Genomic DNA, 13865 nt, shown 5'->3' with positions numbered 1-13865 from the left:
CGTTTTCTGATTGTGATTATACTTATAACGTATTCAATTTCAGAAGCTGTTTTGCAATCATTTAGTGCTTTATACAATATACAGAGATATACATGTGTATGATAAGTCACGTATAGCAAAAGCTAAGAAAAAGATGCCAAGTTAGCATTGCCATCTGTCATTACAGGATGTTCGCCAAAAGCAAAAGTTCAAATTGTTGTATTTGACGCATATATAAAATTTACATTTTTTGCCATTTGACAAGTTTCCGTTTAAACAGATGTTTGCTGTATTTTGCAAATCTTTTCATTCAACTTATTTTGTACAGAGACTTTTGTAAACAATGAATAAATTCAACATATGAAAATACACACACACACACACACAGAGCTGGCGACATCATTGCAATTACACAAAAACGAGTCAGATAAATTAAGTTTGGGCTGAAGTTGTGAAGTTAGCTGTGAGTCCATCGAATAACTGACATCCACGATATAATTTGAAGTTAATCACAGTTGAGGAACTAAGCTTAATTCCAGCATTAAAATTATGCTTGGCAAGTTTCTCTTACTATCAAAATTCATCCATTTGAATACCTAAACAGCTTAATGTGACATCCAGCAAAGAAGTGCGCCAGTCTAGCTGATTGCTTGACACGGAATATAACTCATCGATAAGTGTATAATCATTCATGCCAAACATTTAATACATTTTTGGCATTTGCCTCAATGCCACATTGGTCCTATCTGATCCACAACTCGACTTTACCGCTGACCGCAAGCTATGCAAAATATGTTCACCAGCTGGGTTGTGCCCGAGAGAGACAGATACAGACACAGACAGAGACAGGTATGCAACTTGGGCATGAAAACTTGTGTATATGGACCTAAACGGCTAAACGAAGGCGTCCCAGCGAGTTTGCTCTTAACTAAAGCTATTAAAATATTTGTCTGCAAAGGTGTTGGTTTTATTGGGTTTTGGTTGGGTTCGGGTTGGTTCTGGTTCTGGTTCTGGTTTCGGCTTTGGGTCAGAGTTTGGCTTTGGATTTGTTTGATTTTAGCGGTGAAGCTAGCAAGAGTAGTAGAGGTGTGGATTTGTTTGTTTTGTGGCCACCAGACACCGAGCTGCCTCTGAAGCCCGCATTGATTGCTCTAATTTCATGCGGTTTACTTAGTTAACACGACACATGCAAACAGGATGAAGGACTTGTAGAAATTATGTACTTGTCTTGATTACATGCATATAATATCTGTCTGTTGAATATATAAGAAGAAAGACTTTAGAATTCCTTAGATTCTGAGCAAGAGTGCATTTTATCATAGTCTGTAAAAGTAAAAACATTTTTTGTGGAGCTCTTCAACTATTTGCTGCTTTAATGAGGTTAAGGTTTGCTTTACAGGTACAAGCAGACAGTTTTTTCGAAAAAATATATTCCTTAAACAACGATTTTAATTTTTAAATGCACCTTGAGGCATTGCTTTTAAAAATCGGTTAATTATTGACAAAGCTGTTTCAGGTAGACGAATTTTCTTCGTGCTGATTTACACGGTTAAAGAAAGCTTCGGTTGAGTTGTTTTAAGTATTTCATGGATTTCGTGGAAATGCTGACCAAATTCAATTTAAAACGTGTTTTGTAAAAAATAACAATGCAATGCTTATGTATATATGTAAGTATGTGTGTGTGTGTGTATTCGTTTGTTGTGTGCTGAGCCCCATTGGTATCTCAAAATCTGTACCAACTGTTTAAGTTGTCTATTGAGTGTTGGTATTTTCTTTAGATGCTTAAAGAAACGCTTTGATGCAACCGTATCAGAAGCTGCATGCGTGTTCCTACTAACGTGGTAAATTGCACGTTCAAAATCATCGAGCAACAAGCATCAAGCATCGAGCACCGAGCACCGAGCACCGAGCATAGAGGATTGGTAATCGGTGGCATGATGGGATCAATATGTTTTAGCGGCTATATCGACAAGCGCAATCAAAAGCTCAAATCAAAGATATGCCACGTATTCGCGCTTAAACGATTGTTGACCTCAGGCAACATTAAGAGGGAAAGGGAGTGACATATAAACAGACAAGCAGAAAGAGATAGAGAGAGAGAAACAGAGAGAGAGAGAGAGACAAAGTGCATGTTAAGTCTATTAAATTGCGGGTTGTAGTCGAGTCAATGAGGCAATTGCCAAACGATTTTAGCAGCCATTAACAACATTAGTGGCCGGGGCCGAAAGTCTGTTCGGGTTTCAGATACTATGCTAACTGAACTGCATTCGGAGTGAACTGCGTAGCCATCGCTTAAGCATACATATATATTTGACTTGCATTTATTTGGCTCGTTGCTCGTGCAAATCATGTTAAGCCACCGGCACGTTCCAAGCAAGCAGACTCAGCAGCAGCAGCAGGAGCAGCAGGAGCAGCAGCACTCTGTGCCGCATTAGACGCGCTTTAAGCGCAGACCAAGCAACTGTAGCCGAGAGCAGTTCTTATTCCCAGTCCCATTCCCAATCCCAATAGTTGAAGCTGGTGCTGGTGTTGGTACTGGTACTGGTGCTGATGCTGGTGCTGATGCTGCTGCTTTACCAATTTCAGTCCCACTGCAAGTGGCAATCCCACAGGGCACTCTCTGGCATCAACACGGGCCTCAACACCAGCATCGCTTTGCAGCGATAGCACTCATGTAGTATGCCATGCTTATGCAAATTTATTTATGCCAAAGAGAGACAAAGTTTTGCACGGATTTGGTTGCAATTTGTTGACAACACGTGTTGCAAAAACACCATCGACTGCTTTACAGGGGCTTACACTAAAGGTGTGCGCTTGTTTTAATACCCATTGCACTTCAAGCTTGCATTGTCGGTTCGCCTACCACTCTCACATATCCGGATCAAACTGGCAGATAGATATTAATGCAATATGATATATTACTCGCACTTACAGGGTATTTTTTAGTTGAGCATTTTCGCCACAATATTCTTACTGTTCTCCCTCTCTCTTAAAATTTGGGTGTTTTCGCATTTTTTCCAACTTGGTCATAAATACATATTTAAACAAGAGTGCTCGACTCAAGGCGGTGTCCAACTAGGCGATACCCTGTACTTAAACACTCAAGACCTTGCGACTATGATACTGCGAAAATAGTTTCCCGAATAACAACAACAAAAATAGTAGCAATTAAATTGAAGCCCAGACAGACCGGCATACGAACATATTCTCCTCACACTCCAGCTTTCCGTCGAGGGAGGGGAGGAGGGGCTGTTTTGTAAATATATCTTTTTTTTTCGTATAATCTAATAATTAATAGCTTAGTATTATATTACAGATATGCTTTGTAAAGTTAGGTCCGGCTTGTTGCTTACAAAACGGATCTGCATTTGCTGGGAACTGGTTAAATGATAATTTTTTTTGATAATTTGCATAGATCTATTAGAGCAGTAAAGTATTGCGTGGTCGGTGAACTGCCGACTGGAACTGTCATCCTTGCTCTTCTTGGTTGTAAAATCCAATTCGCAATTCAAGGCACTTGAACTTATTTATGCATTTGTCTTGTGCAAATGGCATCGCCGTTGTCTCTAATGAGATTAAAACGAACGGCGAAGTGAGCCAGTTGAAGGCGAAGAGGTCGATGTGGATAGAAAGAGTAAAGGCGATGGGAACGGGAGCAGGAATGGGAACGTAGACATACTTATCTGGCGTTTTCTTCGACTGGACTGGCAGACAGGACTGGCGTCAGGCCATAATCTCCCAGGACGCATTCACGTTGCCCTGTTGACTTCTGACACAATGAATTTTTATTTTTTTTTTTGCCCAGACATAGAATAAGCGTGAGCTGGACAGAGATGTGAGTGTGGAGCGGAGTGTCTGAAGTGGGTTTGATTGCAGCGGTTGCCAATCAAGATTCCAGACTCAGACTTAGACTCAGACAATGGACCAAGTTACAAGAGGTCGAGTTTTTGTCATGACCAGATTTCGTCATCATTTCCACCTTCTCTTGGTTTGACTGTACAATTCACGCGTGCAGTTTGTGTCGCTTGTGGAAACGTTTCGCAACAGCGACAAGGGAAAAGAATCGGCAACTGGAGAAAGGCGGCTGCCACTGCTACTGCTTTAAACTCCAAAAAGTATGCTATGTTATTTCATGCAAACATTGCTGCAGACTCCAGGTTGCGTACATAATACATGCAAACACACATATGTATATATATGTGCACATGCGAAGGTGTGCAAAATGCAATTCGATGTCGGCAGCTCTCGTGTGGCAAGCAGACGCACCACATGCCGCTCCACGCAGTTGGGCCAAGTTTGTATTTATTTCTTTGCATATAGGACAAACAGAACGAGGCGTCTCTGATCTGCCCAAAATGTATCTATGTATGAGGTTCACTATTAGACGATGCTGATAAGGCATGAAATATTGTATATATATATGAAATATTGTATATATATATATAACATAATACATTATGCATTAGAGTTATACAATTAACAAAGGAAAATTTAAAATATACAAGTTTGACAAATACTCGGCTTTAAGTTTTTAATTGTTATTGTGTACGCAACAAGTTGATTGGATTAAAAAGAACATTGTCATATCCGTTGCAACAGGGATTAGTAAATTTAATGAAAAATAATTGCATACTTGCGATGCATTGCATTCCAATCCAATAACAAACACAATTTTTTGTTGGTTTTCTATTTGGCTACCAGCAGCAGAGTTATATATATACGAGTATATATATATATATATATATATGTGTGTGTGTGTGTGTGTACATTGTCCGTCTTCTAGTCGAGCAATCCCGACAAGGAAATATTGTTTTATTGTTTTCGTTGCAGTTGATTTTGTTGCCATTTTTGTTGTCGCCGTAAGCTTTGATTCAAATTTACTTTGTTGTTGCTGGGATTTATGAGCACGCAGCCAGTTGATTGGCGGTATAGGAAGATGTGCCGTAAAAAATTACAGCTGAAAAAGTTGGCCCAAAGCGCATTCGACGTGGGCAAGCAAACAAACATTGGGTGAATATTTGAACTGAGCAGAATTCAGGGCAGCTTCTCAAGGTGATAACTTACCTGAAATGCCATCGTAGGTCCACCACTCCTCCCAGCTAACTGCATGCAGAACTGTAACGAAAGTAAACACAAAAGCAAAACGTCAATTGATTTCACACCCAATTTATATTCGCAGCAGTCCAGGAGTCGCACTCAGATAAGCGACACTCAAACTTAAAGTAATACATATTTATATAGAGACAAGACTAAAGCTACGCTTACATTTGGACACTGCAGCCAAGAAGGAACTGCGAAAACGTTTGAGATAGAGAAAGACAGCAAGTAAGATAGAGAGCGAGAGAGATTAATGATTACCGTAAGTTACACAGACTAGAAATAAATAACGAAATTGGCTTACATATACATACAAATACATACGTCAATAAATGTGCATAACAATGTTAGTTTGTATCCAAAGAGATCACTTGGACACAAGCACAGTATACAACGCAGACGGCAGATACCCTAACAATTTGCAATCTAGCTAGTGAGCCAGATATAATAAATATATATACAAAATATAAGATACACTTTTCACAGACTTTAAGCAAATCTGCAAAAATTATTTTCCGGTAAAAACAATATTTCAAAGAAAAAATAGATAAAATGCACATTTGAATATTAATATTTAACAGCTTTGGCTGTGGGCAATTTAAACATACCTAACTGAATTGCATTATTGTCTACATTAAATTTTAGTTGGCACCCACCCACCCACACACACATAACCCATATGTTTGAGTACACACGTAATTCACATTCGCCTACACCTTCTAGAAGGCAACCCGCATAAGTGCTATTTATTGTTTCTTATTCCATTCCTACGGAGGAGGGTCTTACAACGTTTCCACGCTGTGTGTAATGGCTTCAAAAAATGTTCTCAGCATCGGAAAACTATAAAGTATTTTATGAAACTTAAAAAATTGATGTGGAAAAGCCATACTTACGAATATTAAATTAAATATTAGGGTATTTAAGGCTATTTAATTTACAGCATTCAGAACAGTTTTTTTCATTTTTTTTTGGCAGATGTTTCTTTGAAGGGCTTTCGAGTCAATCCTTTGCTTGCCTTAAGTATTGCTTTTTTTTGTGATTGCCTTTTTAAGGCGAGAATATACGCACATATATCTTATATATATTTATATACATATATATGTATATACAGAGAGAGCGGGTGAGAGCTCTTGAAATGATTTTTGCTTACTTGCCTTTTAATATTTTTTGCGCAGTAAATTTACTTCCGTCACTTGTTAACTTTAACATTCATCGACAGTTTTGCCATTGGCAGCGCTGTCGCTGCACTTACTGCTGGTGTTGTTGTTGCCAAAGGCCAAAAGCACTTTGTTATTTTGACAACCGACAAAAAGCGGGGTCAAATCCAACGCCCTCAGCTTGCCCAGACCCAGACCCAGACCCAGCTGCGATTCAAATCAAAGTCAAGAAACGTTGAGTCATTAAAAAGCGCTGCTCATTTCGAAGCCCAACATTGCACAATGTGCAGCTCTAAGTGCAGCGTACCTTTCGCACTAATGCAGCGAGAGTCCATCAGTTAGGTTACAAAGCTCATAATTTACTTTATAAGGGAGGCAAAAGGTTATTTTCTTTTTAATATGTGTACATGAAGTGTATTTGATACTCAACTACTTCACAGTCAATTTGACTATTCTTAATTCTGAGATTTAAGTTTTCCATAAATATTTAAAGATAAATTGCATTCAAATCAAAGTGTATCTAAGCTTCGTGATTCAACGAAATTATTCTCCCGTTGAGAGTTCCTTCTATTGATTTTCAAAAAAATAAAAAAATTAAGTAAAATGAAAACCAAATTCCTGCAGCCGACATGCAAAAAAAAACTTGACACAAGTCGGAGGCAACGAAAGGCGAACAGTTTTAGGGTTGTTGGTCTTTCAACAATAATAACAATTATAACATGTGTACATTAGAGCAAAATGCTCGACTGACCGCTACCCTGTGCCAATATCTAAAGAACACCGAAATGTGTATTGTATTTAAGTTTAAGCTGAAAATACAATATTATATCAATATAAAGTTATTGATATTCAGTAAGAAGCTAAATGAAATCAAACCGCTTATTCAGACAGACCTATTGGACTAAGTAGATATAATTACAAATCATATAAGGATACCTTTCGGTACCTTTTGGTAAGCAGGGTATGAAAACATTTATGCAAAGTCACGGACAATGATGAAAATAAATGGATTTCAAAATGTTCGCGTCATTGCAACGCGAAATGCTCGCACTTTTGAGTGCCGATTCAACCGCTTGTCCTCACCGACAAATTGCTGCTATACATATGTAAATGTATGTATGTATGTATGTATGTATGTATATACAAATTCATATGTTCGTGCACAAACATCAAAGCCGTAGCTTTAACTAACGCTTCAATACTAATTTCATTATAATGCCATTGTAGATAACCATTGAACTGCATTGCCCAAAATCCCCCCAGTTCATTTTCATTTTTCATGCCTGCATTTTTTTTTTCTGGACCCCATTTCCCAATTGACGTCACCTATTGCGAGGTGATGTGCTCCCTTCGCTTATACGTAATTTATTTGTTTGTATGTATGCATTTGTGTACGGCTGTTTCCACAAATTTCAACATCTGCTGGCCTAAAAGTTTTTGTACTTGGTTGTATGCTGTTTGAGAGGCTTAAGCGAATAGTTGTGCAATAAAATTCATTTAGTTTTCTACAAAAAAAGTGTAGCTTTCATTTACTCAGATTTATAACTAAGTGATATTTATATATTAATCTATATTTTCTTCATATATCACCTATCTGTCACCTATCACATAGCTGTTTGCAGTAGTTAAAATTTGAGTTCTGAAGCCAGGGTTTGACCATGATACTTCTTCCGCTGACGAAATCTGTCTCGTTATCTTAACAATTGACTGGCAGCAGTCTTAAACTTTGTATGCTCTGGTGAAACGGGGTTATTGCAAGTAAGCCTTTGCCAAAGAGTGGACATTCCTGTATGTAAAATGCTTTCGTGCTGGCTTCGAATGGATTTGGGTGGTTCTCGTATCTTCTTTCTCTTTCACCTTTAATGCACCATTTCGTGGCAGAAGCAGAGATGCCATTGCAAGCCCAGCTGGAATTTAAGCTTTGTTGTGAAATGATTGTGTAAGCCTTGGCAATTTTAAGTAGTGCATGGCAATAACAAGTCAATCTCAGTTTGCGATTTGGACTTTGCACAGTCCGCTAAGAGCCCTTGGATTGAGCCTTACATCATTTCCAAGTAAGCCAACACAAAAAAACTCTGTCTCCTAGTCGAGTATTATATTCAAGCTTTACAAGGATTCAATCCAAACTGAACAATAAAGCTCAAGCGATCTTGCTCTTCGAAACTTATGTGTATATATATGTATATACATCATATTTGTACAGGCAGAAGTGTATATATATGTGTGTGTGTGTGTGTGTGCACGACTTTCTCCAAAACGCACAAAAATAGATAATGTAAATTTGCATATGACGCCCAAAACAAACTGTGAGCCGCGCTAAAAAAACTTGGGCTGGTTTAGTTAGTGATAGTGATAAATATAATCAAATTGGGTAAACATAAACAAAATATTATGTTACCCATACATTGAGGCGCTGGTGACATGGCGTGTGCCCTAAGCAAAAGTACAACAATAGCAACAGCAACAACAACAATAACAGCAGCAACAACAGCGGGGGACAGAGGAAAAAACAATCAGCTAAAATGGCAAAAGGCTAAACTCACGACAGCGTGACTAAAATGCGCACGTCAATCCTTTTTTTCTTTTTTTTTTTTTGTATTTTTGTTGCTGTAGTTGTGGCAGCCAGGGTGCGGCAGGACTCAAGGCAAACAGGGACGCACGAGACAGGATGCGGCTCTGCCAAGCTAACGTGTTTTTGTATGTGATGACGACGACAACGACGACGACTGTGGCAAACAAGTATCAGCCAAAAACCACTTTCAGCGATTTGCTCGGCCAAATAGATACCCTGCATACACAAAAAAAACACAATCAATAATTACGAGCCTAAAAGCGACGACATAAAAACATATATTTTATATCAACTATGCTGTTGGGCAAACAAAATTCACTTTTTTGATGGCGTTTAAGGAGCTAGATACTCTGCATAAAGTCATAGATAACCAAACCAATACCAAAATATTTACTTATAATTTTAGAAATATCGAGCGGATTAGGGACATCGATATTTACAGGCGATTTGTGCGTCATTGTGTTTTATGTGTTAAGGAAAAAAAACATTGTCTATCATTAATATACCCAATTTATTCATTTAATGGATATAGGGCAGAATAAAAGAAGCAAAGGAGGCGAAGACAATTGAGCGCCAATAAAGTGTCACCATTAATTTCCGGCGTTGTAAACAAGTGGACGACGATGTGTTCCTGCTTCCTCCCATTCCCAGTACTGAAATGTGAGTGAGCGCCATTGAAATTGAAAGTCATGAACAGAAAGGACAGCCAACGGGGGACACAGGTAGCGATCGGGACACTTAGCACGCCGTCCCAATAACAATAACCGCCCCCCAAACAATTAACGCCAAATATTTCAGGTTATTGGCTCTAAACTGCAGTCAGCCAGTCAGCCAGTCAGCTAGCTGGCATCTGTAGCAGACGCCAAGGCAGACAAACTGTTGTTGTCCGGACGACAAGAAATGATAAGAAAATTTCATTTCTAATTAATAGTAAAAGGCGCGACAGCAACTAATAAAACCAACAACAAACCGACGAGGAGGAGCTGGGACCTGGCCATGAAAACAGGGCTGCTTTGTTCGTGAACTTTACGGGAAATGGAAAACCAGCCACGGGAAACGTTGGACGCCCAACATTTTGGAAGAAACTGACATGCAAATTATTTATAATTTGTGATTTAATTCAAGCAAGATTGCTTTTGACCCTTAAGACGCCTGCTCTATTAAACCAAAAAGGAATATGAATCCATTTGATGCCGATATGAGTATAAATACTTGTAGATGTGAGCGAATGGTTTTCCCAGTATAGAACAAATTAATGTGAATGCTTGTCCAATATACTCACAAACGAGATAACTTAAAAATACTTTTATATAATCAATTAATTGACATTGCATGGGAGCCCCTTCGAGCCGCTTCCCTAATCGGAAGCAGAAGGTTCACAGCAAATGAGTAGAAGTCAGCAGATTGTTAAGCTACACTTGGCGAAAAACATCGAAATAGAATTCTTTTTTTTATATATATTAATCTATAATTTAGTTAGTTGTTGAAGTTGTTCAAGTTGAAGCATGAGGGATCTTCTGCTAGCCAACAGACATCCCAAATGGGGCACATCATTTTGAATTCAACTCAAACGACTCGTGATTTTTCTCTTCGTGTACTTTTGCTTCCCTTAATACTGATGGACTTTTAACATCAATTGCAGTTGATTTGCTTAGTTTATTAGTTTTCATTATGTCGCTTTGCACTCAACCGATCTGAGAGAAGGCCAAAGCTATATGCAAATTACTGACAACTTTGTCCATGGGGGATGGAAGAGGGGCGAAACACACACATGAAACGAGTGCGCCATGCCTTAAAAACGCAAACAAGTGAAAGCTTTCAATCATTTAGTTTTGTAGCAAGTCACACAGGTGTGGTGGGGGGAGGGGGAGGGGTTGAACCCCCTCTATCGTCACCTGCCTATTACCTGCCACCGTCTCTACCACATTTCCCCCTTGGTTGGTTTTTAACATCTATTGCTACGCTTGTTCAAGTGACCAGCAGTCAGTTTCAGTCTCATTCCTATTCCCATTACCATTCACACTCACGTTGCCTGCGAGGCGACTCGACGTTGCCACACCTTGTTCTTTGATTTTTATTAAGTTTTGGGTTTCGTGTGGCTGCATGCCTGGAACAGCCACGCCTTTGTTGGCATTAGCTACCATCACAGCTAACTACAACTGAACCAACTTCCCCACAATCTGCCCCTTTGGACGCCAGTCACAGTCACAGTTCTACCAACTGCTGCTGCCCCTGTCGCTGCCGCTGCCGCTGTCCCTGTCCGTGTACCTGCCCCATGTTGCTGGCCAACCTCTGACTGGCTAATGGTAAATGCCATTTCAATTACGTACACAGTACTAACATTTTATGCGGCCTGTCGCCATTTTTTGCTTTTCGATTTCCATTTGCGCTTTAAGTGCATTCGGACAATGGGTAAAAGGACGCCAGCAACAAGGCAAACACTCCTGGATACGACGGAACTTCGACGGACTTTTTATTCCCGTGCGAGTACAAGTGCATGTACATGTGCCTTCAAAAGTTATTTTTCTCGATTCTCTAACCATATATATCCAGAATGATAGAACCGTGGTACATTACATGATGACACTTTTCGATCTATATTAAGATTACGAAACAAAATATATTTTTGTTGGGCACAGGTTTTTGTGTTCAAATTAAATGTAATTAAAATGTATTTTTTTATTTTTGATTCTCAAAACAATGCAGTATGTACAAAGTATATTTCAATTCGTTGGTCTGAGCAAAACAGAGTGTAGCTGTGTGATTTTTTTATGTGTATGTCTATTCTTAATTTGATGGATGATAACTATCAAGGAAAGACAGACAGACAGGCACTGCTTTTGCTAGTGTTCAAAAATATGTTATTTTCCTTTGCTTTTAAGCTACATTTTTATAGATATGAGCTTTAACTGAACTTTAAATCTTTCATATTAGTACATTATGCTCTATGAATTCGGTTTTGTAAATGTGCTCTAAGAAAATGTAAAAGGGTTGTGTATATATGCAGTCTAAAAATACTAGGGCTTAAGAATAATATAAGTAACAAAAAAGCTAATAAACATATAAACACATAGAAAGCAATACCCTGGAAAGTTGGCCAATTTGTTCGACATTTTAGAAAACATCCAGCCTTAAATTAGGAAATGCAAACTCTAGTTCTTTGAATAAAATTTAAATTGGCGCCAAAAGTATTGGCAATCAAATACAAATACATAGGGCGACTTTATGTTACGAGTGCAGTAACTCATTTTACGCAACTTTATATTAAAATAATATATATTCACTCAGCGCAGGGAATCTTAGTTAAAATAGAAAAATGCGCTAGAGGGAAAAGAAGATTAGAAGGAAGAAGAGAAAGAAAATTGCACCTTATTTGCAGTTCAAATAAACACAAAAAAAGTAAGCTGGAAAAGACGACAGCAAATGGTGAAAATCATTGAGGATGCTTTATCTCACACTTGAGAATCTGAGAAACCAGATACTTGAGGGCTGAGACCCAAGAGCTGAGAGCTTTAAACCCAATACCCAACAGTTGAGATTGTCAGGCTTAAGCGCACATTTCGCACTGACACTGATTTGTACTCCGCACTTGACGCACCTTCTGACTGATGGAAAGACTACGCGACTAGCAGCTAGTCCCCAATTGGCCCCGCCGGCGACTTTGCTATGTTCCTCCACCTTGTAAATGGGTGTCACTTAACCCGTACCCCTTACAAATAGTTGTGTAGGGTATAACGAAAAGAATGGAACATCTGATGTAACTTAACACGGCTATGGAAACAAATGTGTTGGAAATGCAAGAGCCAGTTTATGGATGCCATTTATCCTTAGTTCTACTCAATGAAGATCTCGATTTTCATGCTTGTCCAATTTGAAACAATTGAAATTCACATAACCAATTATTAAATGCAAGTTAAACTTTTAATAACTTGACTGAGTATTCCAATCCAGCTGAATTGCTCCCAGCAAAATTTGGCTTAGATATCATAGAATTGTATACGATAATCAAATTAACATTCAAGCTCGTTCGATTTAATCATGTTTTATATTCTATTTTTACTTATAGTTGATGGTCTATGGTCTATGCAAGTGTTGGAAAGTTTGGGTAAAATTGTTTACTTCACAGCAAGCATATTTTTCTCTTGCTGCGCGTATTGTTGTTGCTGCAGCCAATTTTCATAAGAGCAAAACAAATCAAATGAAAGCTTGTAAATTTCATTTGAAACGCACACACACACACACACACAAACACACACACGCACACACACACACACATAACACATGCACATACACACACAACTAGCCTTATGCGTGTCCAAATAAATTGTCAGAAGCAACCCGAGAAGCCCGTTAACCACCTGCCAGGGACTGTCGCAACCCTTTGCGTGGCACGCCTTCCCTATTTTCTTGTGGCACGTGCAACAATTTCTGTATTGGGCTTTTCGTTTTTGGCTTGAATAACTTTTGCGGCTTTTCAACGCCCTGACCTCCACAGCCTGTATCTTTATCTTTGGATGCAGTTAGCAGGCTAAATTAAAATTTCAAGTTTTGACTGCACGTTGACGATGTTGCAGTCCTTGTTGCCGTCTAGCTTTGCGTGCTAGCCAAAAGGAAAAAACCAGTTACATTTTTTTTTTTTTGTTTTCCTTTGGGAACTGTTGTTGTTACTTTTGTTGTTGTTGCCTTTTGCTTTTGCTAATAAAATTGCCAAGTACGTTTTGTAGAAATGCCAAACATTTTGCTTGAGAAAATGTTTAACTTCCGGCACGAACGAACCGAGACAACATCGTTCTTGTTCTTGTACGTTTTCGTGTTCGTTTACTTGATGTTGTTGTCGTTGTTGCATTTTGGTGTTGTTGTTGTTGTTGCTGTTGCTGTTGCTGTTGTTGTTCTTGTTGTCGTTGTCGTTGCCGTGTTTGTTTGACTGAGCAAACGGTAAGTTTCGCATGCAAAACACGTGTAGAATTGAAGAAACGCCATCAACTAGCCCAAAGGCGTTTGATTTTATTTCCTATTCTCCTTAAAGGCAGCAGAACGTGCCGTCATCGTTCTCTAAGCCA

At 38.8% G+C, this 13865-nt stretch overlaps 1 protein-coding gene across 1 annotated transcript in view; it reads right to left on the bottom strand.

The window, feature by feature from the left end:
• The window catches only part of LOC6565085 (carbonic anhydrase-related protein 10), a 34686-nt gene that overhangs the window by 11911 nt on the left and 8910 nt on the right, over positions 1 to 13865 (bottom strand). Inside the window, exon 2 of the mRNA XM_001991878.2 lies at positions 5044 to 5094. Within this exon, the coding sequence (XP_001991914.1) occupies positions 5044 to 5094 (51 nt within the window). The remainder of the gene's footprint in view (positions 1 to 5043; positions 5095 to 13865) is intronic.

Source organism: Drosophila grimshawi, unplaced genomic scaffold (assembly GCF_018153295.1).
Source record: "Drosophila grimshawi isolate 15287-2541.00 unplaced genomic scaffold, ASM1815329v1 contig_848, whole genome shotgun sequence".
NCBI lineage: Eukaryota > Metazoa > Arthropoda > Insecta > Diptera > Drosophilidae > Drosophila > Drosophila grimshawi.
The sequence above is the reverse complement of the archived record's forward strand: the minus strand, read 5'-3'. Positions and strand labels throughout refer to the sequence as shown.